The sequence below is a fragment of the Dipteris shenzhenensis genome, chromosome 22, assembly GCF_047967505.1.
Source record: "Dipteris shenzhenensis isolate YYH24624 ecotype China chromosome 22, Dip_SZ_1.0, whole genome shotgun sequence".
In the NCBI taxonomy this organism is placed as follows: Eukaryota; Viridiplantae; Streptophyta; class Polypodiopsida; order Gleicheniales; family Dipteridaceae; genus Dipteris; species Dipteris shenzhenensis.
The window spans coordinates 50,073,440-50,099,155 of NC_141617.1; the positions used below are offsets into that span (position 1 = coordinate 50,073,440).

General features: G+C 43.9%; 1 protein-coding gene across 4 annotated transcripts in view; it reads left to right on the forward strand.

Annotated features, from left to right (window-relative positions):
• The first annotated feature begins 425 nt into the window (after nucleotides 1-425).
• Nucleotides 426-25,716, forward strand: part of LOC147888243 (uncharacterized) — a 159,664-nt gene continuing 134,373 nt past the window's right edge. For 2 of the 4 annotated variants that reach the window (XM_087393777.1, XM_087393780.1), the window contains exons 1-2: nucleotides 426-634; nucleotides 18,354-18,474. In XM_087393777.1, the coding sequence (XP_087249903.1) occupies nucleotides 539-634; nucleotides 18,354-18,474 (217 nt within the window). In that variant the 5' untranslated portion in view covers nucleotides 426-538. Of the gene's footprint in view, nucleotides 635-839; nucleotides 942-18,350; nucleotides 18,475-25,716 lie in introns of those variants that run through there. The other 2 variants (XM_087393778.1, XM_087393779.1) reach the window with 2 other exon arrangements.

A 25,716-nucleotide genomic window follows, 5' to 3' on the forward strand; every position in this document is an offset into this window, starting at 1 on the left:
ATTATCCCATTTAAGAAGTCCTTAAACAATAAAGGTTTCCTTGCCCTACCACTCAATTTTTGAAAACTCACCCCCACATCTTGCAACATCCACATTTAGGCTGCCTAGGAGTAAAGAGCATGGGGGTGGGGCTCCTTTTCTCTTCCAGACAACCGACAACGGTAGCTCAAGTGGTTCAGCGTTCGTTGAGTTGAGCTAGTTGCCCACGTTCGAATATGATTGCTATGTTTGAGCCAATTCACAACAATTGTGCATTGCGACGACCTACGCCTACAAATTCGTCCAATGGTGTTTGCAAGCAACTCGAGCAATAGATCCTCCACTTGGTTCTGCTTGGCACTATAGGCCAGAGGTAGAAGCTGGCCATAAGGGGGTTGAGTTTGGGGGGGGGGGTTTAAGAAAACGATTTTGTGTTGGAGGGTTGAAGGAGTAAATGCGCTAGTAGTGCTGCAAGCAAGCCTTGGGTTTTTGTTTCGCCCATGCAATCAGTTTTTGTTGCTGCACTAGGGACTCAACCGTTTTCTAGAAGAGCACAGTCATGGGAGGACTGTCGGTGCACATGCAGAGGAGCTTTGTCTGCGGCCTGCGTCACTCCCCAGTGCCCGCTCTACATCCTTTTGCTATCCCCTTAAGGGTAAGTGCTTTTGGCTTCCTCAAAATGCAAACTTGCTTAGCTCGGAATGAGTTTTATTGCTATTTCGTTCAGCTGAATATCCCACACAATGTGGTGTTGGCAACTTTGTCTAGCTGGAATTTTATACTTGAAGCATTACTTTAATTGCACGTGTATAAGTACAATCTCACCGTGCGACTTGTCCACGATTCAAACAATCCGAGTTTGCCAGGCTTCGCTTCAAGTTTCAAACTAGCGCCTGTGTGATGCCTAGTATTGTGAACCTTTTATTCACTACATCAGTTGATGCCAGAAAGAGAGTTATAAGGTAAACGAGACACGCCATGTTCTTTCCCTCTTTCGGGCCATCGTACTTTGGGACATTACTTACGAGGTGACTTCTAGGTTCAGTCTTTATGAGGAGGTCTCTCTATGACTTTCCATAAACCTTGCTTATTTGATATTCTTTCTTTATGTGGCTGTCTAAATTTGTCCAGGGCTCGATTTTTACTTAAGAGCCGTTATTCAAAAGAGAGCATGAATGCCCGTGGGCACTATTTGTGGTTTGTCGGCAGTTTATTTGTAGTGGGAATTATGCAGGGCAATGACGAAGGTTGATCGAAGCAATGAGAATTTATTGTGAAGAGATAAGAAGAGTTAAAGATAGCGTTAGCTAAATGTTTAACGGTTAAAATTACTGTAATTGAGTTAAAAGTCGTAGAAGCATTAGGCATTGCTAACAATACTACAAGGTAAAAGCTCATTCAAAATTCCTAGATGCTTCGTATTGGTGCTAGGCTGCTATCATGCGTCCTCATTAGTAGGTGATAGGCTAACTGGGTGGTGCGTCAACTAGGTCTCCTTGTGGGTCACTTATATTCCAGGTTATCTAGCTTTGAGTCTCTCACACGTGAGGGTCGATCCTGATTTGAACTTCTAACTTAGACGTTGCTTCAAGTAGCAATAATTTGTAACCTTAGGGCATCTTGAGGTGGTTCCAAGAGTTGTGCAATTGCATTATCAATGAGACGTTTCAGAAGCGAGAACTTGTATTTTGGAGCTTAAGGCGTCTTCTGGTTAGGAGGATAGCTGGTTAGTCGTACAGAGCTGTACTCGATGAGTATGCCATGCGGCTCAGAGCCTTCTCGTTTAGTCTAGCCTTTGTGAAGGCTGGGTCTGCGAGTCACCTCTGAAACGCTGATAGAAACTCAGTACCTTCGTATAGATAAATGCTCAAATGTATGGGTTTGTTTCTCTGGAAAAGAAAAGAAAGGCACAACTATGTGAGATGTATGTGTGCGAGCATACGTGTATAGTATTGTCTACACCCACCGTGGAGTGCTGATGACATTTGTGGGGATGTCATAATAGCTAGGCTATGATTGATGGAGTTAAGGGTGTTCAACATTGGGGCGACACACACACACATACGCGCTTTTTTGTGTAAAAGAACCTTTCATAAGAAGAATGTACATTCATAGCTGTCCCAAAGTGAGACAGCTACCATCAACTAGAAGAAGAGGAAAAAAAGACCATCATAGCTGCTCTAGTGAAGAACAGCCAGCATGGAACCAATCTAGGCAGCTACCGCATCAAAAGCGCCTTCTCGATCTAATTAGAGAACCCCGCGAAAACATCCACAAACACCTTTGGAAAGAAAGCCTCCCATGAGGATCCTATTCCAACAATTTCCCTATTACTACCAGTCAAACAAAGTGAAACCACAACCAAGCCACACAAAGCTCTTGACACCTGAAACATGATCTCACCAAGACCATCAAATACTTTAAAAAGCCCAATCTTTATGACCAGGTGCTGCACATGCCTCTGTGTAGGCTTCAGTAGCTGCTCAAAGATATAGCTCCCCTGCAAGATCTGCTCTAGAGTCAATGAAAACAAAGTTCCTGCCAACACAACTACTTATGTTCTCCTACAGGGTGTAGCTTGCACCTAGGTATGCTGCAGATGACTGGGATCACTCAGTTTTCACTCCTTAATAAATTATCTGCATCTGCTAGAATTGTAACCTTCCCTATGGCATCCACCATGTCAATAGGTTTCAGCTCCGTTCCTTCCATCCCATATCTCCTTTGCCACTGGATGGCTCTGAACTTTTACTTTCCATTTGGAATATTCTTTCCATTCAATTTGTCAGCCTCACCAAAGTTTGGTATGAGTGAGGTGGTCGCCATGAAAGGGTGTACATGACATGAAGTAGATTTTGTGCGCTATTTGGAAGCCAAACAGACACACCTGAATGTGGAAGCTCCTGCAAGGACAGCACCCTGCAGTTTCAAGAAGATCCGTTTCTCCGATCTCTTGGGATGAGCAAGGCTATCCCTGGATAGCAACCTTTGGTCTCTGATACCATGGTGGAAAACATAGGGTAGTCGATTGCTACCCTTGCAGTGGAAGATTTATCCTGAAATTACAGAACACTTCTACAAAGACACAATTCAACTGCGTGTGCTTACTCAACAGTAACGAGAACAACACATATCTAAAAGTGAACTCAATTATATAGCCAACACGAAATATATATAAAGGTAGATACCAAAACTACCAACGGATGTACCAACACCTTCAGTAAAGAACCACTAAGGTAAGGTACCAAATCTGACTTTGATTATTGTACCATCTGAACTGGACGACTCCTCTTCTGCCAGGTGCCTCTGTGTAGCTTCAGCACTTAGGTATGCCCAGAATGGCTGGGGTTGTTGCTTCTGCAAGAAGCGACTTTCTGATCTCAATTCTCCCTCTGCTCTTCAACAAAGGTAGTGTTTTGTAGGCTGATTCTATGGATTCTTGGAATGCAATAACCCCAACGATGGGGCCTATATATAAGGGTTGGATGCCCCCAAACTGGCGATGCTGCTGCTACAGATTGGCTGACCAGTCTATGAGCTGGGGGATTGATTCACAGACTAAGACGACCCAGCTGCTCAGCCTGTGCATGTTTGTTGGACGCCTTACCTATAGTTCATTCTTCTCCACGTCTCGACATGGTATTAGTAGTACGAGGTGACCAGACCTGCTATACGTGTTAAATAGTCCTGTTGTCTTGCCAACCTGTGCCTTTCGTATTGTCACCAATTGGTACTTATCCCAAGAAATAAAGAGGAATCTTTAGATTGACTTCGTATTGTCACCAATCGGTACTTATCCCGAGAAATAAAGAGGAATCTTTAGATTGACTTCGGTCAAAGAAAGAAACTAGAATAAGTTTTATTTACCTTGCTTTGCCTTGGTAAAAGAGAACTGTGGAGACGCCCACAAGGGACTAGGATTAGTCCAAGAACTAGAATGCAGGCATTTGACTAATCTTTAATGGGTTAAAGTGTTCAAAAATGTTTATTGAATGCGTAGGACCAAGAAGAGTGCAAAAAGGCCCAAATTCAAGGGGCAAGTTCCAAAAAGCAGGTCCCACAAGAGCCCACTTTATGGAGGACCCACTAGAGTCAAAAGCCCATAAAAGGCAGCCTACTTGGAGAAAAGCGCTTTTTTAATCGAGAAAAACAATCAAAGCTAGCCTTTGTAAAAAAGAGCCTAATCTAGGCTAGAAAGCAGGTCTAGCTTTGGGAAAAGCACAAGCTAGGCCTAGTCTATAAAAGATGAGCCTCTGAGCTCTAAGCTGTATTTGAGAATTGCACTTAGTTTCATGCTTCCTGTGTGAGCGAGTTGTACAAAGTTATTCTATTACAATAAAGACCTTTGGGGGCGGGGCAGCCCTTCTTTCTGGTCCCTAGTGCTGCGTTTTCTCTCTCCTTCCCTACTCTTCCATCCCTTCCTCCATGCTATTTCAGTTCTAGCACTTCCTTGAAGTTTCCTAAGGTATCCCGAAGTTCTCCAGCCTCCAGACAAGGAGGGTATTGAAGTGTGATTTGCCCCTTAGTGCTGCGATTTGGTTTTCACCGTTCTTGAGGATTTGAAGTGTGAATTGCTAGTGGGGCCGTGGTTTGCTTATTGGAAGTTGTGTTTGAGATTTCAGTTAAGGTTTTAGCATGGCCCTATCAGCTAGATTTAGATGCTCGTTTGGGAGAGACTAAAATGAAATCGTTTAGACTTCAAAAGCAGTTGTAGCATGAATGAAGAGTTTATGGACTACTTTTTGATTAGCCTTCTCCTTTAGTGCTAGCCTTTGTGATGGTTGAGTCTGCCCTTCACCTCCAGAGTGCTGACAGAAATTCAGTACAAAGACTTTGTATAAATGGATGCTCAAGTATGTGGATGTGTATGTGTGAGAGCATATTTTTATACTATGGTCTACACCCATTGTTGGACGCTGATGACGTCAGTGGGGATGCCATAGTAGCTAGTCCCTGCTATGCGTGATGGAGTTTATGGTTTTCAATATTATGAGTGACTATCTTGAGATTGAAACTGCACTATGTTGTGTTTTTAGAGGATGAGTTTGGGAATGTTCCTGGATTCATCTAGGTATATATAAGGTTTTAGTGGTATTAGAGCTCAGGATTGTCACTTTCTTGGTGACAATGGTTTCAAGACCAAGAAGATTGTTGAGGACAGCATTAAGTTTCGATGCCAAAGTTCCAGCAAAGGAGCTTCCAGATTGATCGCAAATCAGCTCAGTTCGCCATGAATTCGTGAACAAAACAATTTGCAATTTGATTTACAGGCTGTCCTAGAACTTTGGCGAAATATTTTGTGGAAGATTTGACGCTGTTTTCGGTTCCGATCAGCCTAGAATTCTGTGATTGGGTTCAGCTTTGCGTAGCAAATCGTTTAGCTGATCTATTGTTTGAATATTCGAGCTTTGGGAGTTGTCATCTACTATATTTATGATTACTGGACTATTAGTTGCATCATACAATCAAAAGCCACTCCCACCCTTACTTCGTTGCGCATCGGGCTGGCTCGTTTACCTCCTTCAGAGGAGTGGGGATTTGCAATTGGCTATTTTTGACTCAGCCAAGCTTTGATTCAATTTGGGTTTGATTTTTCATCTCGCACATCATGCACGAGATGGCCAAGTCAGAAGCATCCCATAGGACCCGATGATAAGACTTTGCTAAGACCAGAATTGAGGAGTACCAGACGTTGAAGTAGATACCTCAATTTCAGCACTTATTTGAGGAGATTATGTCCAAGCAATCTACTTTTTCACTCAAAGAAGTTTATTTAAGGCATTCTCTTACTCCTTTTGCCTTAAAAGAATCCCCAAGACAACGCCATTCTTGAAGAAGGCATTTCCAAAGTTCTCCACCACTCCAAAAGTACTCTGCTTCAATAGAAAGAAGAAGGATCCCGAAGCCCCATAGAAGACAGAGCAAAAAGCATTTGAAAAGGTTCCAAGTTCCAGCCCGTGATTGTCTAGCAGTTCTAGTTTTTTTTCTTCTTCTTCTTCCGCATTCAAAGAGCGTTCTCCTCATGGACGAAAAAGGAAGAGATTCAGATACGAAAGCAAAGACTTCAAAAAGGTGGTAAGTCGATCAAGTTTCCCACTTTGATGGAAAGTATGGAGCAAGTGAAAAAGCTTTGCAATTCATCTGCTAGTTTCATATAGCTTTCAAAACAGGACATTATCGAGAGAAGTCAAAGTTGAAGATTGTAAGTCTACATCTTACAAACAGCGCCAGTGCATAGTGGGGAGCTCTTCGGGTTGCAGATGAAGCGCCAAGAAAATGGGAAGATTTTCAAGAATTGCCCAAAAATTTCTTCAATGATGTCCACACAGCTTGGGAAAGCATGAGTACGACAGCTTTAAATACTGTCGAGACTTATAATCAGAAGTGTTGGACGGCTTATATAGAGATCATTCCTTCAAGGATGTCTCAGAACAGACTAAGCTTCGTAAGTATAGGGCTAGCTTACATCCTAGTATCCGTGCCCAAGTATGTATTGAATCCAAGACAAACTCGAGATTTGATATATTCAGCTTTAATGGTTGAGTTGATGAAAGAAGATTTGCTGCGGATAGTAGCAGCTCAAAAGGAAAGGATGGGGACACCATTAGAAGGAATATGGTACCAGTACAAAGTCAAAAGAAGTTTCAGCCTCCCTTCAAAGAAAAATCAAAGTTCACTCTAGAACAACTCGAGACCTTCCAAAAGAAAGGAAAGTGCTTCCATGGGCATGTGGTTGCTTAGTGTCCCAAGAAACCTCTGGGTTTGAGGAAGCAAAAAATACCTAAAGAACTGTCAAAGACCTTGGCGGGAGGAGTTCTCGACGTTTTGGGGAAAGTGGCTGATCCCAAGGCATGAGAGCTTCGCCTTTCATGGGGCAAAGTAAGAGACCAGCATGCACTAATTTTGTTTGATCTAGGTGCAACAGATAAGTGCATCTTGCGGCTAGGGAAGAACTTGGACAATCTCTTGATGCTCGATAGATCTTTCATAGATAATCAGTACGAGTAACTCCACTCATTGGCAAGCTCAAGATCCATGTGTAGAATTATGTGGATCAAGAAGACTTTTTTGTTTCACCTTGGACCAATTCTATGTAGTCTTGGGAATGCCTTGGTTCCATCGAAAAAGGGTTCATTTTGTGATGCCAGAGAGAATGCTTGTTTTTAAGCTTAGAGACAAGGAACATCAGATTGTGCAGGACAGACCATTCCAATTGTATCAAGTGTACTTGTTGGAGAAGCAATGTTCTATTTTTGCTTACATGATTTTTGTTAAAGAAAAAGAATAGAAGCGAGAAGCTGAATTAGATCCTCAGGAGAGATGTATTAGTTTCTAGTTACGCTCAAAGATTGTTTTTCAGATTCTTTGCCAGGTGAGCTACCTCCATAGCAGCCCGAGGATCACACCATTGAGCTCATTCTAGAAAGTGAGTCCCTAGATCGTCCACCCTATCGGGTGAATAATCCTATTGGGTGAGTGCAACCCTGACTGAGGGGATCATGGCATAGGTACAGGACTTGCTGTCCACAGATCTCATTTTGCTCCCCAGCGTTGCTAAGGATCGAATGTGTGTAGATTACAGAGCTCTCAACAAGATGACCATTAAGAAGAGGTTCCGTATTCCTCACATAGATGACATTTTGGATAGGTTAAAAGGGGTCATGGTTTTCAACAAAATTGATTTGAAGAGTGGGTATCATCAAATAAGGATTCATCCTTAGGACATTCATAAGAAAGCCTTCCGAACCACATTTGGCTTATATGAGTACGTGGTCGAACCTTTTGGTTCAACAAACGCACTAGCTATTGGGTGTTGGAAGCAATGGAAGCTCAAAAATGGATGCAAAAAGGAGAAAAACGAGATGCTGTAATAGATTGCTGCAAAACTGAAGTGTGGAGCTCTCAAGGGAGAGCCAACATAACAAAACCCTAGGGCTACTTGGACTAAGTGTCCTAACTGACCTAGATGGTACATAAACTAATTGTACCAATAGTCCTAATTGACTACAACTAGGCCTGGCTCATACCAAGGTATAAGTGGCATCTATGGATAGCCCATGAGATGGCCTACAAACCCCCCTCCATGGTATGGGCTGAAGTATCCTGGACATGGCTCAGGATACCTAAATATCTAGTGTCATGGTTGCACATATTCGTCCCGTAGGGATATAGCAACCTATGACTATACAGAGTATAAGAGATCAAGTTACAAAAGGTACCAAGTTTAAAGCTTGCCGAAAAGCCTCAAACTTAGGTCGAGGTAGAGCCTTCGTAAAAAGATCTGCCAAGTTGTCTTCAGTGGGAACATAAGACAACTCAATATCACCTGCTGATAATCGCTCTCTAACATAGTGATAGTGAACCTCAATGTGCTTTGTGCGAGCATGGAAAACAGGATTCCGTGCAACAGCCAAAGCACTTTGACTATCAGTGAAGATGACGGATGCACAAAGATCTGCAAGTAGCTTCCGAAGCCAAACACACTCCACTGTAGTTGTAAAAGCTGCTCTGTACTCAGCTTCACAGCTAGAAGTAGCAACTGTACTCTGCTTCTTGCTGAACACATGAAGTACCGCTGAACCAAGAAACACATGAAGTACCAAGCATAAAACAGTTGACACTATGTGACACACGAGTGTCAGAACAACCAGCCCAATCACTATCAGTGAATCCATGCATGACAAGTGACACGGCATGCCAATGGTGCATAGATGGGCTGTGCATATATCTGCTCAACTGTGAGACAGCATACTGTAGATCAAGTTTCGTATGGCATAGGTGAATCAAACAACCAACTGCGTGCTGATAGAGAGTGACATCACATGTACCACTGCCATCCTCAGAAGAGAAGTGAAAACCAGTCTCTAATGGTGTGGATACTGGTTTGCAATCTTCAAACTGAAAACGCTGCAAAAGCTGTCCAATGTACTTGGATTGTGACATCAAAATGCCCCCCTCACTACTAGCAAATTGGATGCCCAGATAGTAGTGTAGAAGACCAAGATCAGACATAGCAAATGTCTGCTGCAAATCAATTTTAAAGTCTGCAATTTGCTGAGCATGTGTCCCAATCACAAGCATGTCATCCACATAAAGGACTAAAATCAGCAAATCTGTCCCAAGCTTGCAGATGTAAAGGGTAGCCTCTGTAGGGCTGTTCTGAAAGCCAAGTGTGAGCAAATGAGAATGAATTCTCGAATACCAAGCCCGAGGGGCCTGCTTCAATCCATAGAGGCATACCTTGCTTTCAGAACCTTCAACCTGAAAGCCAGGAGGTTGGGAAACATAGACCTCTTCTTGCAAATGCCCATGAAGGAAAGCTGTCTTAATATCAAGCTGATGTATTTGCCAATGAAAGTGGGCAGCAAAGGCAATAGCAATGCGAATGGTAGTGATCCTGGAAGTGGGAGTAAAAGTCTCCTCAAAGTCAATGCCATGCTGCTGAGCATAGCCCTTAGCAACAAGACGGCCTTTGTAACGGTCCACTGAAACATCAGCTTTCCGTTTGATCGCCCTTGTGGTGTATGTACCACATAGAACAATGATTATTGATTGTTTGGTTTGGAAATAAGAACAACCACCTAATTAGGCACAACCACCACCACAAGCAAATGTGGTCATTCTTGAAGAAATACATAATACAACAGCCGGTAAGAACCTGGCGATCAATCTGGTTGATGCACATGATTATTGTGATTTTTCTAATTGCATACAAGCTAAAAAGTTTTGGAGAACCCAAATAAGGTCGGGGTCCTCACAATAACCCACTTGAAGGGCCTGGTCTGGATACCAAAGGCAGTAAAGGCCATGAAGAAAACAAAACATGTAAGCTAGAGAGATGAAGAAGAAGTGAGAGCGAGAGATTTACAAAACTTTACAGGCATTCCAACAAAACGAGAGTACAACCGACTAGGAAGCTCTCGTGCTATTGGAGGACGATCTAGTGAAACTTGAGAAAGGCAATCTAAGGTAGAAGATCCTGTGGAATCCAAGGAGAGTGAATCATAATCAGAAACAAAGAATTTATCTACAAATCTATACTGAGTACTCAAAAAAGTACAAGTTCAAATTATTATTGACCAATTGCTCCGTATGGTGCCAAAAGTTAGGAAAAAGATGGTCAAGGTGCGAATGGTAGAAAATGATATGGAATTAGCTGAAGCACCTAGGGAGGAAGGGATTCATAGACTGTTGGAGCTAGTTGTGTATCATGTATGACCAAAAGATGTGGATTATAGAGTACCCACGTTGAGTTCAATTCCATGGTCAAGGGCTGACACTTGCATGGAATTTAATGTGGAGGGTGATAGAGTGGTACTTGGAGGAGGAGATTAAGTAATCACGTGCCCCCTTCCTTATGGTGTAGGTTGTTGGTGGGTTGTGACGCTTCAAACCATAAGCATCAAGTCTATAAATGTTAGAAATTACCCAACAAAGGGTACACGCAGCGGAAGACTTATAGTAATGCCCAGGAGCTCACACAGTGTACGGTGTGGGTGTGGAATCACAAACTTCTTTACTTATGTGCATTCAAGAGATGTGCAGACTCATCAATAGACAATGAACCGGCCAGATAGAGAAACCACCAAAATATATATTTCCGTCCAAAACTATGGACACAATACAAGAGAGATAGATCCAGAGTCCCACCAATGGTGTGGTCCTCTGATCTTACCACAAGGTCCTTCTCCTATCAGCTGGCTATCTCTAGACTCGAGCCCACGTGCTCCACCTCGAGCGTAAGTAGACTTTCCGTCCAAAGATCTCAGCACCTTGCTGCCCTAGTAGACAGCCTAGGCTCAGCCCCAAGTGAGCTCAGTCTGCAGCAACTCTTGCCCTGCTTTGCCTCCTGGATGTAGGCCCAAAGATCAGGCTTCTGCTGCTCGTGTTGCTCCTCTGTTTGCTGACTTGCTGGATATGAAATGAGGCCACAAGCCTCTCCTTTTATAGGGCTCAAGGCCCCCTTGAACCAACCGACCAGCCAGCCCTAAATGGGCCGACTGGCTGGTCTGTAGCAGCCCTAACCAACCGACTAGTTGGTTGGCTGGTTGGCTGCCTATCCAGCCCTATTTAGGGCCCTTTGCTGGCCCTTTGTTCCATGCAGGGTCCAGCCCCTTTGCTGCTGCTGTCCTGCCACCTGCCAGCCCTGCTTGCATGCCATAGAGCTGCCCATATACTTTGCCAAGGACCCCGTCATGCAAGCGCCTCTGCCAGGCCCTTCTACAGCGCTGTACAGTTCCGTACATTGCTGATGTCATCACACCTTCCATAGGGTCCTGCTGCAGTCCACTGAGTGCCTCATGCCAGGCTTGATCCAAGACATTGTGTCCCCGCCATCTTCCTGCACATGAGCTGCTCCTGATGCAGCCTTTCATCCTTGGGATACCCCACCAACCATGAATGCTCCAGATCTGTCCCAGATCCACACATCCAGGTAATCTCTCTTTGGGCACATCCTACCCTAGGTCTCCCTCCCCCACACTCTCCTCATTTGGGGGCTTACAGATGGGGAGGTGACCTTTCCAACAATAAAGACCTCTAGACAATGTGCCAGTCAAAACCATGGTAAAGGCATGTGTAGCATCATACACTACACACCTCACACCATAAAAAAGAATGTGAAAGCCACATGTTGCAATGGCTGAAATAGAAATGAGGTTCTTACGAATGCTTGGAAGATAAGGCACATGCTCTAGAGTGAAAATACCACCAGAGACAGAAGTAAGAGCAACTTGCCCAATACCTTTCACGGTATAGGATGCATTATTGGCACATGTGACATTGCCCCCCTTAGATGTAAGCTCCAATGAGCTGAATAACTTCCTGTAGGAAGTGATGTGCTTGCTAGCACCACTATCAAAGAACCAGGCATCGCGAACATCTGAAACTGCCACACAAGCATCATGAACATGAGGATTATACTGACATGTAACCAAGAAAGCCCAATGCTGGTCTTGTGCGAAATTAGTGGACTCATGTCGGTCTTGTGCACTAGAAGAACCAGATACTGCAAGACCAGACTCTTTCTTTTTCTTTTCAGAGGCTATGCGCTTCCTGCATTCAGAAATATCATGCCGAGGTTTCCTGCAATAATTACATCTCTTCTTATTTTTGTTATCCCCTGAAGAAGAGGTACCATGTGAATGATCAGCATGGGAATGAGAGGGTTTCCAGCTGAAACCTTGCCTTTACCTTTTTGTTTGTGATGGGCAACAAATGCTTGATCACTAGCCATAGTAGCATTGCGATTCACACAACTTTGCTCCTCCTGAAGAAGAAGAGCAACCAGTTGGTCAAATGAGAAATGATTGGCATCACCCCTTGCAACCAATCTCAATGTAGTAGCAAAGCCTTGATATGAATTAGGCAATCCATCAAGGGTATTAGAAACCAGTTGAGAATCATGCATAATCTCATCAATGTTGGCCGACTGCTCTTTCAAATCCTTCATATCAGTGAGACAGGCATCCATGTTACCACCCTCATCAAGCTTTAAATCTTTCAACTGCTCGCGGAGATAGGCAACCCTTGCCTCATTCCGCACCTGATACAAAGATGCAAGATGATCCCATGCTTGCTTAGCTATCTTGCAAGATCGAATATGAGGGATAATAACCCATTTCACTGAAAGAGCAATCAAGGCAAGTGCTTTGGCATCACGACCATCCCATTGAATTTGCTCCTGTGAAGGAGGCAAAGCACCTAGAGCAAGAGGTGCGGGTGTCCTAGTAGTAGCATTAGAACCATCACCTGAAGACCCATCACCTGAAGAAGCAGAGGTTGTAGGTGTAGCACCAGAAGTCACAGCGCGTGTAGGCTTGGCCTCAGAACCTGAAACAATATGCCATAGATTCTTGGCAACCAAAACATGTCCCATCATGTATGACCACATGGGATAATTGGTGCCATCAAGCTTGTCATCGGCCCCAATCAGCCCAAACAAATCATCTTTGCCACCAGACATGGTGCTGAAATACAAGACAAATGCACCAACTGGCAAAGCAAATGAGAGAAAGGCAACCTCTCATAATCAAGTACCAAAAATCTGCCCAAGCTTCAAAGCTTATGCCTGCAAAAGACGCTGCTGTCCCAAGGTGTACTTGTTGCAAGAAAAATCCCCAAAGACAACACGAGGCCTTCCAAGGCAACACATGGCCTTTCCAAAATGCAAATGAAGCAGAAATTGGAAAGAGCCAATGCAACAACAGCTTACCCAATGATGTAGCCTGAAAGGACAGCATTGACAGGCCCTGAAAGTGAGCAAATGAGGGCTGGAAATGAGAATTACAGGAAAAGAAGTGCTCCCACGAGGAGGAGAGCACGTAGAAATGGAGAGAAAGAGATCCAATGGAGGGGAACTTGCAGCCCGAGGCAGAGGAATGCCAAATGAGGAGGGAAGGGCTCAAAGAGAAGTCTCCAGATCAATTTAGCACGCTCCAAATGGCTCCAAACGTCGGCACACAGCTTGAGCCAGCTCCAAAATGCTGAGAAAGCTTCAATCTAGCTAGCACACACCCCGAGGCAGCTCCGTATTGCAATTAATGCCTGTTGACGCAGTCCGTACCGCAATAAATGCAGCTGACAGCTTCGTACACAGGCCGTACAGCTTTAAATGCAGGGCAACAGGTCCGTACAGCTTTAAATGCAGGCGCAGCAGGTCTGTACAGCCTGTATGTGCTCCTTACTGCATTAAATGCAGTTCTGACAGCTCTGACAGTTCCGTACAGTTTTACGGGATTCACACGTGTGAAGTAAAACAGCAGGAAAATGCTCTGAATGTGCCTCCCTTCGCGGTAGCTGCTCCAAAATGCAATCTTTTCGTGTCAGAATGAGATCCTTTGCGACAGAAGTGCTTGGAAAGGTCTCAAACACTTGTGGGAGTGTGAAAACCAACAAGACCAGCAGGAATGAGGGCTCCAGAGGCTGCCAGACAGCTTGGGAAAGTTGTCAATGGCTGAGGGAATGGATTCCTGACCTGCTCTGATACCACTGTTGGGTGTTGGAAGCAATGGAAGCTCAAAAATGGAAGCACAAAGGAGAAAAACGAGATGCTGTAATAGATTGCTGCAAAACTGAAGTGGGGAGGCTCAAGGGAGAGCCAACATAACAAAACCCTAGGGCTAATTGCCCTAACTGGACTAAGTGTCCTAACTGACCTAGATGGTACATAAACTAACTGTACCAATAGTCCTAACTGAATATAACTAGGCCTACAAGGCTCATATCAAGGTATAAATGGGCATTTATGGATAGCCCATGAGATGGCCTATACTTGCCACTTTCAATCAAATGATGGATTGGATTTTCAGGCCCTACATGCATTTTACACATAAGGAAGATAGTGTTCTCCAGCTTTAAAGAAGAACATAAGAGGCATCTCGTCACAGTATTCCAAGAACTTAGGAATAACAAGCTTTACATAACAGCAAGAAGAGTGAGTTCTTTCTAGACGATATCCACTATCTTGGGCATATCATCTCCGAAGAGGGGATTCGGATGGATCTTGCTAAGATTAAAGCCATTTAGGAATAGCTAGGACTCAGTTTGGTACATGAAGTATGCAGTTTCTTGGGAATTTACTCCTACTATAGACGATTCATGAGACACTTTGCTGATATTGCAGCCCCGTTACATGATTTGATAAAAAAGTTTGCAGTTTTCATATGGGAAGAGAGGCAAAGAACAGCTTTCAACTCTCTCACAGCTGAGATCCTTGTTACTAATAGGGCCGGTCCTTGAAGTTGGCTGGTATGAGAAATTCTTACCAAGCTTTGGCAAACCTTTTAATGTGGATAGTGATGCACGCTGAGAGTGTGTGCGAGCTGCATTTCACCAAGATGGTCGTGCAGTGGCCTAAGAGAGTTGGAGACTGCGTGATGCTGAGAGGTATATGGGTACTTATGAGATGGAGATGCTGGCTGTAATTCATGCCCTCACTATTTGGAAGCATTATCTTTCTGGAGCTGATTTCGCAGTCAAGATAGATCACAAGAGTCTCATGTATTTCTTGACACAGACAAAGCTCTCCGAAACTCAGGTGAGATGGGCAAACTTCCTGTCCATGTTTCATTTTAAGATTGTCCACACTCTAGGACCCCGCAATAGAGTAGCGGATGTTTTATCTATAAGGCCCCATGTGAACAACGTTACTATAGCCTATCATAGGGATCTTGATGAAATTTAAAGATCTTTGTCTATAGGATTTCGACTTTAGAGAGATCATGAGGAACATTTAGCAAGGACAATCATCCAGCCAGTACTCACTTACGTATGGGTATCTCATGAAAGATGTCCACCTATGTGTGACCCAGAACATGCAAACAAAAGTTTTGGAGGAATGTCGTGCCCCTCCATATGCAGGTCATTATGGTATTTCTTCTACTACCTAAGCTATTGAGAGGTTTGTGACCGAATGTCTTACATGCCAAAAGGTAAAGTACGACCGACAAAAGACTTCAAAACTCTTGATGCCGCTTCTGATACTGCAGAGGCCATGGGAGAGTATTGCTATGAATTTTATCTTTCATCTTCCATGATCAAAGAACGGGTATTATGGGATATGGACCATAATTGATAGGTTTTCTAGTCAGGAAGACTATCAAAGTGGACCATATGGTCAAGTTGTTTATGGCATAGATCTTCAAGCATCGTGGGATGCCTAAACTGATAGCAGGTGATTTAAGATCCAAGAATGAACACTTTATTCTGGAGAGCACTTTTTGATAGTATGGGTACGAGATTCGAGTTCAGTGTCATGTTTCTGAACAGAAATCTGAGTAGGAAGAGTACCTTCCACTACTAGAATTCACATACAACACCACCACTCAGCTTTATAGGAAAAGCCCTTTTGAAGTAATGTACGGTAAGGTAGTTCTACCACCTATTCTGTGGACAGCTGACTAGTATGTTCGAGACCTCGCCAGTCTTCTTTCAGGTTTAGACAGCAATTGAAACGCCACATCAAAAGCAAAATAAAGATGTAGATAAGCATAGGAGGGAGATGAATCTCCAAACTCCTTACGTTCGCGAAAGCTAGACTTGGAAAGATGAAAGGAAAAGAAAAGGTATACCATGGGCCATTCCGGGTTAGTAAGCCCATAAGTGAAGTTGCATATCGACTAGAACTACCGGAGACTTGGAAGATTTCACAAGGCTTTTTACGTCGAGTCTTTTAAAGATGTACGAAGGAGCAAAACCCAAAGAACTAGTTTAAGAATAGCCACCAGAGGTGGAAGAGATGGAGTCGTCCTCCAACCAGAACAGTTGTATATCACTCAGAGAAGAAAGGACCCAGAAGCAAGGTCACCCGTTGTTACCTTGTCAAGTTCAAGAACGATTCAGCACTTGATTTTTTAGTTGGGCAACTGATTAGAAGTTGAGGGAATGTCACCAACTCGTATTTTTCCCAAGAAGTAAAGATGAATCTTTATTAGATTGACTTAGATCAAAGAAATTCAACTTTAGTCAACTAGAACAAGTTTTATTTACTTTGCTTTGCATTGGTAAAAGAGAACCGTGGGGATGCCCACAAGGGACTAGGATTAGTCCAAGAACTAGAATGCATGCATTTGACTAACCTCTAATGGATTAAAGTGCTGGAAAATGTTTATTGAATGTGTAGGACCAAGAAGAGTGCAAAAAGGCCCAAAATTTAAGGGACAAGTGCCAAAAAGCAAGTCCCGCAAGAGCCAAAGTACAAGTACAAATGGCGCCCCACTTTATGGAGGGCCCACTAGAGTCAAAAGCCCATAAAAGATGGCCTACTTGGAGAAAAGCAGTAAAAGCTAGCTTTTGTAAAAAAGAAGCCTATTCTAGGCTAAAAAGCAAGTCTAGCTTTTGGAAAAGCACAAGCTAGGCCTAATCTACTAAAGAAGGACCCCTGAGCTCCTAGCTGTATTGAGAATTATACTCAGTTTCATGCTCCCTCTGTGAGTGAGTTGTACAAAGTTATTCTATTGCAATAAAGACCTTCGGGGGCGGGGGGGGCGAGTCCTTTCTGGCCCCCAGTGCTGCGTTTTCTCTCTCCTTCCCTACTCTTCCACCCTTTCTCCATTGCAATATGGGTTCCAGCACTTCCTTGAAGTTTCCTAAGCTGTAGCCTGTCCCAAAGTGCTCCAGCCCCCATCTGGGGTGGGTATTGAAGTGCGATTTGCTACTTAGTGCTGCGACTTGGTTTTCAGCCACCTGTTCAGATTTGAAGTGCGAATTAGCCAGTGGGGTTGTGGTTTGTTTATTGGAAGCTGTGTTTGAGGTTTCAGTTACGGTTTCACATGTAGTCTTGTTGCTGGCATCCTGTCCATACCAAGGCTTGAACTAGTCGCCGTACATGCCCTTCTGCAGGGGCTCTACCAGCCATTGATGCTGGCCAAGGTGGCCCTTGAGGCTACCCTAAAGCTATTCTAACAAGGAGATCTGTGTACTGCCCATGTGGCAGCCAATCTGCTGCCCACATGGCAGTCCTAATTCGACCTCTTCTAGACTGTACATCATCCTCCCCCATGTCTTCCCCATATGGGGGCTCACAAGGGGGGAGGTGACCCTGATATTCCGGTAGCTATAACTCTCCTGATTGCCCTCACATTGCACCAGCATAGCTTTGAGAAAGGGGCAAGGGAAATGGGGGGGGGGGGGGTAAAATTGGTCAGAAGTAGGAGAAGCCCCAGCCTTAGTCTCTCAGGTCTTCAGCCTTTGAGAAGCCTCGCTTGGCTGTAAATTCTCCCCAGCACTTGCCTGGGGAGGATTTGAGGTTCTCTTTGAGCATTTGTGCTTGTTTCCTGATTTGAGGTTCTCTTTGAGCATTTGTGTGAGAGATATTGAAGAGAGAGGTGCTGTGGGGGTTTGCTACAATGGCAGAAAACATGTCTTCCAAATTCCCTTTTGTTCTGATCATGACGTGCTTGATAGGAATACAAAGTACATTTATTCTGCTGATTGAGGTTTCCTTGATAATACAGTTAATTGAGTTTAAAGAAGCTGTCTTCTAGCATTTAGGCTTAGCCTGCAGGGGTGCAATTTGGACTTGTGTCAGGTTTTTGATGTTATTGGGCTGGTCATTAAACAGTGACTGCTACATTTTGAAGCCGTATCATGTTTTAGAAGTTGGAATTGATTATTGTAGTTATATTTCCAGAATACACTTCATGAACTGAACTAGAAACTTTCCTTTAATATCACAATTTTGCATCCTACACATCTTTTCATATTTCTGGTGTTTTTCTTTCAATGGTTGCATCATACATTCCAAATATCGCTAGGAATGTTCTTTCAATGTTGCCTGGCTCTTCCATCTGTAATCTTTGGAAGCAATGGTATCTTCCTGTCTGAAGCTGATGGTTTAGTGATCTTCTCTTACTGGTTGTTGCTTTAATAAGTAGGCTGCGTCGTCAGATTGTGCAAGCACTGAAGTTTTTGATATGAGCCAAAGTATTGACGTGGGCGATACAGATGATCTGCTGCATTGTGCTGCATCAACTTTTCAGTCTTCTGCTGGAAAAGGTGCTTCTTTCATCTTCAGAGATTAAGTGGTTTTATGGTATGCTTGCCATCAATTTGTTGTATACATACAGCTCTATTTTGGAATTATAAAAAAACAATAGTGTTGTAAAAGAGAGTAGTTGATGTCCTTGGTTGACCAAAGTTGCGATACAAAGAAATCGATACGTGTTTGAATTAAGTATCCTAAATATTCAACTTCGACTTCCTTGATTGCATGTGAATCGTGATAATCGTGCTATAGAAGGGGATAGGGTTCAGAGAGAGAAACTAGTGAGACAATGACACTCGGGTGTTAATGAGGATCACCCCCGTCATGTAAGTTCAGAATATTTCTGTGTTTCCAATGATGCTGGTTTTGATTCCGATAACAATCTCGGAAGCTGGGGATAGAACCAATAAAATCTGGAAGCTCCTACACATAATCTCTTACAACCAACTTCTTGAAAGGGTTAGCGAAATGATATCCCAAAACTGATGTAGAATTGATCCAAAAGCTTTTTGGTGAATGCAAGGATGAATATCTCTTCCAAAACTGTGCCTTATGCCAAAACCTGAGCCAAAGAGGGTGGGTGAAGCAATGATCCTCAAAGAATTGGAACGAGTCCATTGCTACAGCCACTTCATGTGTCCATAACATTAGTATCTCCAATCAAACAATGGACATCTCTCCAACATGAACTAGATACCGTGGTACGAACAAAATCCACACAGCCACAATTGTAGATCTGGCGACCAAAAACACTTGGAAAGGTAAATTGTTGCACAAGATTACTGTGCAGGCACTTGGGGCGTAAGCATGGGCCATAGAAGGCCTAGATGAAATTACATTGTAGGAAGGTGTCTTGGAACAAATCACAATTTGTTCAACACTAGTCTTGGATCTAAAATGCTAAATGACGATGACAGTAGGTTTGGTTTGAGGCAAGGTGCACTACCGGAAAAGCAAAGAGCACTCTTGGCTTGCAAGAGGATGGCGGTTTGGAAAAATGGAGATGGAACAAGTAGCTAGTAGCACATATACGCAAGTGGACTCAAAGATTTGGCCAAAGCTCCTCTCTCAAATTGTAGAGCAAGAAGCTGATAGAGGGAGAACAAAACATGTGGAAGAGGTGTAGGATTGTTAGCACTGCCCTGGTATGCCTTGTAGGGTAGTTAGGACATTTGGTCCTAGTAATATTGACTTTGGTGAACCATTGACTTTGGGGCCATATAGTGGCCACACTTGTACTTTCTTTATCATCCATTTGCAAGTCCTCTTCGTTTCCTTCAGCTTGTTGTTTGCTTTGTTGCATTTCCTTGTTCCATTGCTCCCCGCACCCAATAGTGGTATCAGAGCAGGTTCTCTTGGTCCTACTTGCCTTCCCCTATGCTCACTTTCAAGTTTCAGCTGAGCTCAGCTCTCAGCCAACAGTTCGACTTGTTCTGCAGTGTGTTTTTGCATTTCAGTAGCTCGTTTTGAACTTGACCTACATTCCAGCCTGCTTCGGACTTTCAGCCAGCATTTGCGCTGACTCTTCTTGGTGCTGGAACAGCTTTGGAATAGTTGCAACCACAAGTGCCTGTTTCTGGAGTAGAAAAACAGTCTTGTGACAGTTTTTTGAGGTTTTTTTGTTGATTTTGAGTTAGTCTTTCCACTCTTTTGTAATTTTCATCATTCATGAATTGTTACACAGCTTCAAGCTGCAAGCTTTGGACTCATTTTTGCAATCAAGAAATAAAGACCTTTGGGCCTGGTCTCCTATTCTTCCCCCCTTCCTGTGATTGCTGATTGTGCAAGCTATGAGCAAGTGAATTTTCGCTGTTTACATTGGTATCAGAGCGTAAGGTCTCGCCTCCTTCCAAGGAAGTGATGATCCAACCTGACGGGTCGATGGGAGAATTATCTAATTGTACACAGATAGTGCTGCGTGGTGGTAGCAGGAATAGACGTTGGAAACAATATTGTTTCTCACGATAGATTGTCTACATGTAATTGTGGGCACTAGGCATAATTACCGGGTGTCACAGGCTGAAGAGACTCCTTAAGCTTGTGTATGAAGGTGAGGCAATCAAGAATTTGCCAACAGGTGATTAATCTCTCCAGTCCATTCTTCCAGCAATTCCACTTGTGGCCTTGGAGTTAGTCGACATGTAGGAAGAAGTACAATTTGCATTTGCTTCTCTCTCATCATGGTCGTGGAGAATCACTGAGCTTGTATAAATTGTCCAAGTTGCTTAGTTGGCGGCATGTGCTATGACGAAGGAATTGTTCATGGGGATCTCCATTTGCATGACGAGCGAATCGTTCGATTGGCTGCGCTTGGTGCTAGATTTGTTGTGAGGTGACGACAACTAATCTGGTTGGAAGCAGGTGCTATTGGTTAATTCGTCGTGAAGTGATGCGACACTTGTAGTAGACAAATCAAAGCTTTGAGGTGGCATCGCTAAAAGGGGAGCAATCTAAGAGAAGCGTTTCAAATTGACCTTTTCTACAAGCTTCCAGAAGTGATCGATGCTGTACGTGCTGTTGGTTGCTAAAGTTATTCGATCGCAACATCAATAGGGCCATGGCTTTTTGATCGTAGTTAGCAGGGACAATATCACTAACCAAAGAAAAGAAAAGATGTTTCTCTTCAAGGACAAGGGAAAAGAACAGATTTCAGGTACAATTGGGATCCAGCCTAAGTATAGTTAGATTCAGAAGGATCTGGAGGAAATAGTGAAGACCCGAATGCAAGAGCTGGAAGAATACCCAGGGGACCCACGGGTCCATCATTTATTTACCACATCTGGCATGCTGAGTCTATCACATGAAGCTCCTATGCCTCTAATTAAGGCAGTGGTTCAGAAGAGTAGAAAGGATGACCGTAAGGGGAGGTCTCACTCTAGGAAGAAGAGGACCATGCATCACTCTAGGTCCCCAAGTTCGTCCCCCTCTTCTTCCAGTTCCACCTCTTCATCTTGTTCTTCCAAGTCACCTACTTTTTTTTTTTTTTGGGTAAATCCATGATCATATTATCAGCAAAATTTACCAAAAAAAAAAAAAAAGTAGGTGAGGCTCTCTGCTTTTTTGAGACCCTCATGTAAACTTCCAAGTCACCTACACCTAACTCCAGAAGGAAGAGGTCATCCAAGGGGAAACATCCAACTACCAAGGCAGCAGAGCCTCAAGCATTTAAAGAAGGTGGTAAGTCAGTGAAATTCGCCACCTATAATAGCTAGTATGGTCAAACAGAAAAGGTATGCAATTCAGAAGGCAATTTCATGCTGCCTTTGGCTCAGAGAACTTTCATGAGTCTTTGAAATTGGGCATGGTCAGTTTGCATCTCACAGGGATAGCCAATGCATGGTGGAGTGCATAGACCATGGATGGCTCAATTCCAAAAGATTGGAAAGGCTTCAAGAAAGCCTTTTAAGCAGCTTATGCCTAAGCAGTTTAGAGACCATGTCCTCCTCGGCTGGGAGAGTTTGCATATGGATGCAAGGGACACAGTATAGACCTACAATCATAAAATTTTGGGATTTGCAGATTGCTCCTTTCGAGAAGGTCTCTAAAAGGACCCAGCTCAGGAAGTACAGGGCTGGTCTGATTCCCAAGGTACAGGCTGTGGTTAATACCCAATACATTAAAGGCATACATGATGTAACCGGCCTTCGATAAACAAAAGGGTAGTGATCTTCTTCGACCTAGTCATAAACATCATAAATGGCCACAATGCAAGCTTCAGTCACTTCAATCACTTAGCACAACTTAGAAACAAACTTCAACAACAATAAAGGTGAGTCTAGAATGCCCCTGCTCAATGAATAGTACACGGTGCACCCACTGGCCCCAAATGCCTTGGCGCCCCTTATGGTATTTATTTAATGCTTCTCAATGGAAATGCTTTACAACAGGGGTTCCACCTTGCATTGTTCCTCTCTGCAAATCCTCTACTTGTCTTCAAGGCATCTAATCCAAGTGCACCACTAGAATTTCCACTGGCAAGGCATACTCAGGCATCCGCTTCCCGATGTGACCCCACTGTGAGGCATTCAGGCATCCAAACCACTGGCAAACTGAGCTCAAGCAACCTCATGGCTATCACATGCATCCACACTATCCTTGGGCCTACCACAGGAACACCCTTGCCTCTGGGTGCTTGCTAGAACCTATAGGAGTCCTGAAAGGACTGCAAACAACACGCATGCATTGCAAAAAGCTGCAAAGCAAGAAAGAACAAGGAAAAACATAACCTGGAACCAATTCCCGCTGTCTGTGGCAGAGGGGCAAGCTCCTTCCTTGCACCTATCCTCTGTCCGGGCTCCCGTAGGGTGCAAGTGGCTTCTAACAATCAAGATAAGCGAGAAAATGAAGGTAGAGAGGGAAGGGTGAGCAAGAAAGAGCTGTAGAGGTCAACAAGTAATTAGATCTGTCCCCAAAGCTTTGACCTTGGGATCTGATGCCTTGATCTCTGTACCCCCAGAGTTCGTACAGTAGCACAGAGCCTCGAATCCCGTGCCAAACAGTCCATACAGCAAGAAAAATGCCTTGAAATTCATGCCACAAGTCGTACAGCCTCTCGGGATGCATGTCTGCAGCCAAGCTGCCTCGAAAAACATGCCAAGGGGGGGGAGGGGCAGCCAGAGCAGTAGCACACATGAGAAGGAGCAGCAAAATTGCAACCAAAAACTCATCGGGAGCTTCTGCTTGACGTCCAGCCTCTCTGGGAAAGTGAGGGGAGAGAGATGGAAGGTGGGGGAAGGGCATGCATCATTTGCCCCTTCGTTGAAGTCGTAACCCATTAATTTTATGCAAATAGCAGAAAGCGTGAGCTTTTCCTAGAAGAGACTCCTTATTGTAGACCAGGGCAAGCTGTTATGCAGCACCAATTCTTTCCTCCCAGCCAACCTTGCTGAAGCACACGAGCTGACAGAGAATTACAGTCAAAAACATACGTGAATACTTTGTTCTCTTCTCTCTCTAGCTTCAACAAGCCCCATCTCCCTAGATGGATCTAGATGCCACATGTCATCATCATAGGGCCTTCCTAATGCAACATTTCACCCCTCTGTTGGGATACTTTAAAATCCTTTGCCCCTAGGCACATTCCTTGCATTAGGCCCTTAGCCTTAGATCCACCTAGTCTGGTGCTATCAACCCTCACCTAGGACCTTGACATTAATTCCCTCCCGATCATTTACATGAAGCGCAAACAAATATATTACAAATATAGATCCTTTAAGGGAAATGTCGACTGATTCTTCCGAGGTCATGCTACCTCGGCTAGAGCGTAACATTCCTTCCCTCTTCAGACATCAGCGTCCCCGATGATAAAGTCTGGGAACACTCTCTGCAACTGGTATACGGATTCCCAGGTAGCTTCGGATAGAGGCTGACCATGCCATGCAACCAACACCGTGGGTATCTTCCGATTTCGTATTTGCATTGTTCCTCGGTCTAGGATTCTTGTTGGTTTGCGCCTCGCATTATCCTCTATCTCCTGAAACAAAACCACACCTTCGATTAGTGAGTCACCTGTATGTAAAAATTTCTTTAAGCGCGAAACATGAAAAACCGGGTGCACCTTACACCCTTGTGGCAATTCTAATTTATAGGCTACCTTGCCTATTCTCTTTAGAATTAACCACGGCCCACAGTATCGAGGTGATAACTTAGCACACTCTCCTGAAGTCAACGACTTTGAGTGCGAAGGAACTCTGAGAAAAACTTTTTCTCCTTCCTTAAATACTCTTATAGACCGGTTTTCATCCGCATACACCTTCTATTCATAGCCTGGCGGATATTAGCTCTCGCAAGTGCTAGCATCTCCCGCATCTGAACCACAAAGTTCACGGCAGTAGGCACTTTCTGAGGTACTCCAACTATAGTTGGATTTGTTGGTCTATAACCATAGTTCAGCTCAAACGGACTGAACCCGGTAGAGGAATGTTTTCTATCATTGTAGGCAAACTCTAACAATGGCAACCACTTGTCCCATGTATGTTGCCTCAATGATACATATGCTCTCAGCATATCCTTTAAAGTCTGGTTGACTCTCTCCGTCTGACCATACGTCTCAGGATGATCCCCACTACTCATTCCCAACTCAATCCTTAGTGTCTCAAATACCGCTGTCCAAAAATGACCGGTAAATCTGACATCTCTGTCTGACACTATGGATCTAGGCAATCCATGTGGACGAAATATATGTCCAATAAACACTCTCTAGTCGGAATGAAGTGAGCCATCTTGGTTAGACGATCAACCACCACAAGGATAGAATCATACCCTCCTTGTGTTGTAGGCAGCCCTACAATAAAGTCCATGGAAATACTCTCCCACTTACTTAGTGGTATTTCCAAGGGCTGTAAAAGTCCGGGTGGCTTCACCTGCTCGGCCTTACTTACCTGACACGAGAAACACCGTGTCACATATTCATGAATATGCTTTTTCATCTTTGGCCAAAAGAAATCTCGCTTCACGAGATCATATGTCTTCTCGACTCCTGGGTGTCCCGCATACGGGCTATCATGGCACTATCGAATGACTCTCTGCCTGAGATCATTCAGACTAGGTACTACAATCTTGCCATTTCTTCTTAGCATACCATCCCTTATGGTATATCTTGCATAAGTTTGGCCTTTTCTGGATGCCAGGTCATCCTTTTCATTATCCCCGGGTTTTAACACATGAGCCTTAGGCCATAAGCTCTAGACAAACTCGTCCACCTTTTGAGTTTCTTTGATCTCGGTCATTAGAGCACTCTCTAATACCGTGAAACTCATATGGTGCATAATGCGAGACAACGCATCAGCAACCTTATTATCCTTCCCTCTTCGGTACCGAATCGTTAAATTAAACTCCTGCATGAGCTCTGCCCACCTAGCTTGGCGGCCCCTCAAGTCAGGCTGTTTACAAAAATGTTTCAGAGTATCATGATCCACATCCACATAAAACTCTGAACCATATAAATAATGCCTCCATGTTTTCAAAGCATGGATAGCAGCATATAACTCCAATTCATGAGTTGGCCAATTCCTTTGAGAGGGTGAAAGCTTCTTGCTTTCAAAGGCTACTGGCCTTCCCTCTTGAAGGAGGACTGCTCCTACCGCAATGCCACTTGCATCGGTTTCTAGGAACAACGGTTTCTGGGGATCAACTATTTTTAACACCGGTCCTGTGACCACAGCTTGTTTTATGGTGTTAAAACTTTCTTGTTGATTCTGTCCCCATATATAAGGTACTTTATCTGAGGTCAGATCAGTCAATGGCGATACTAT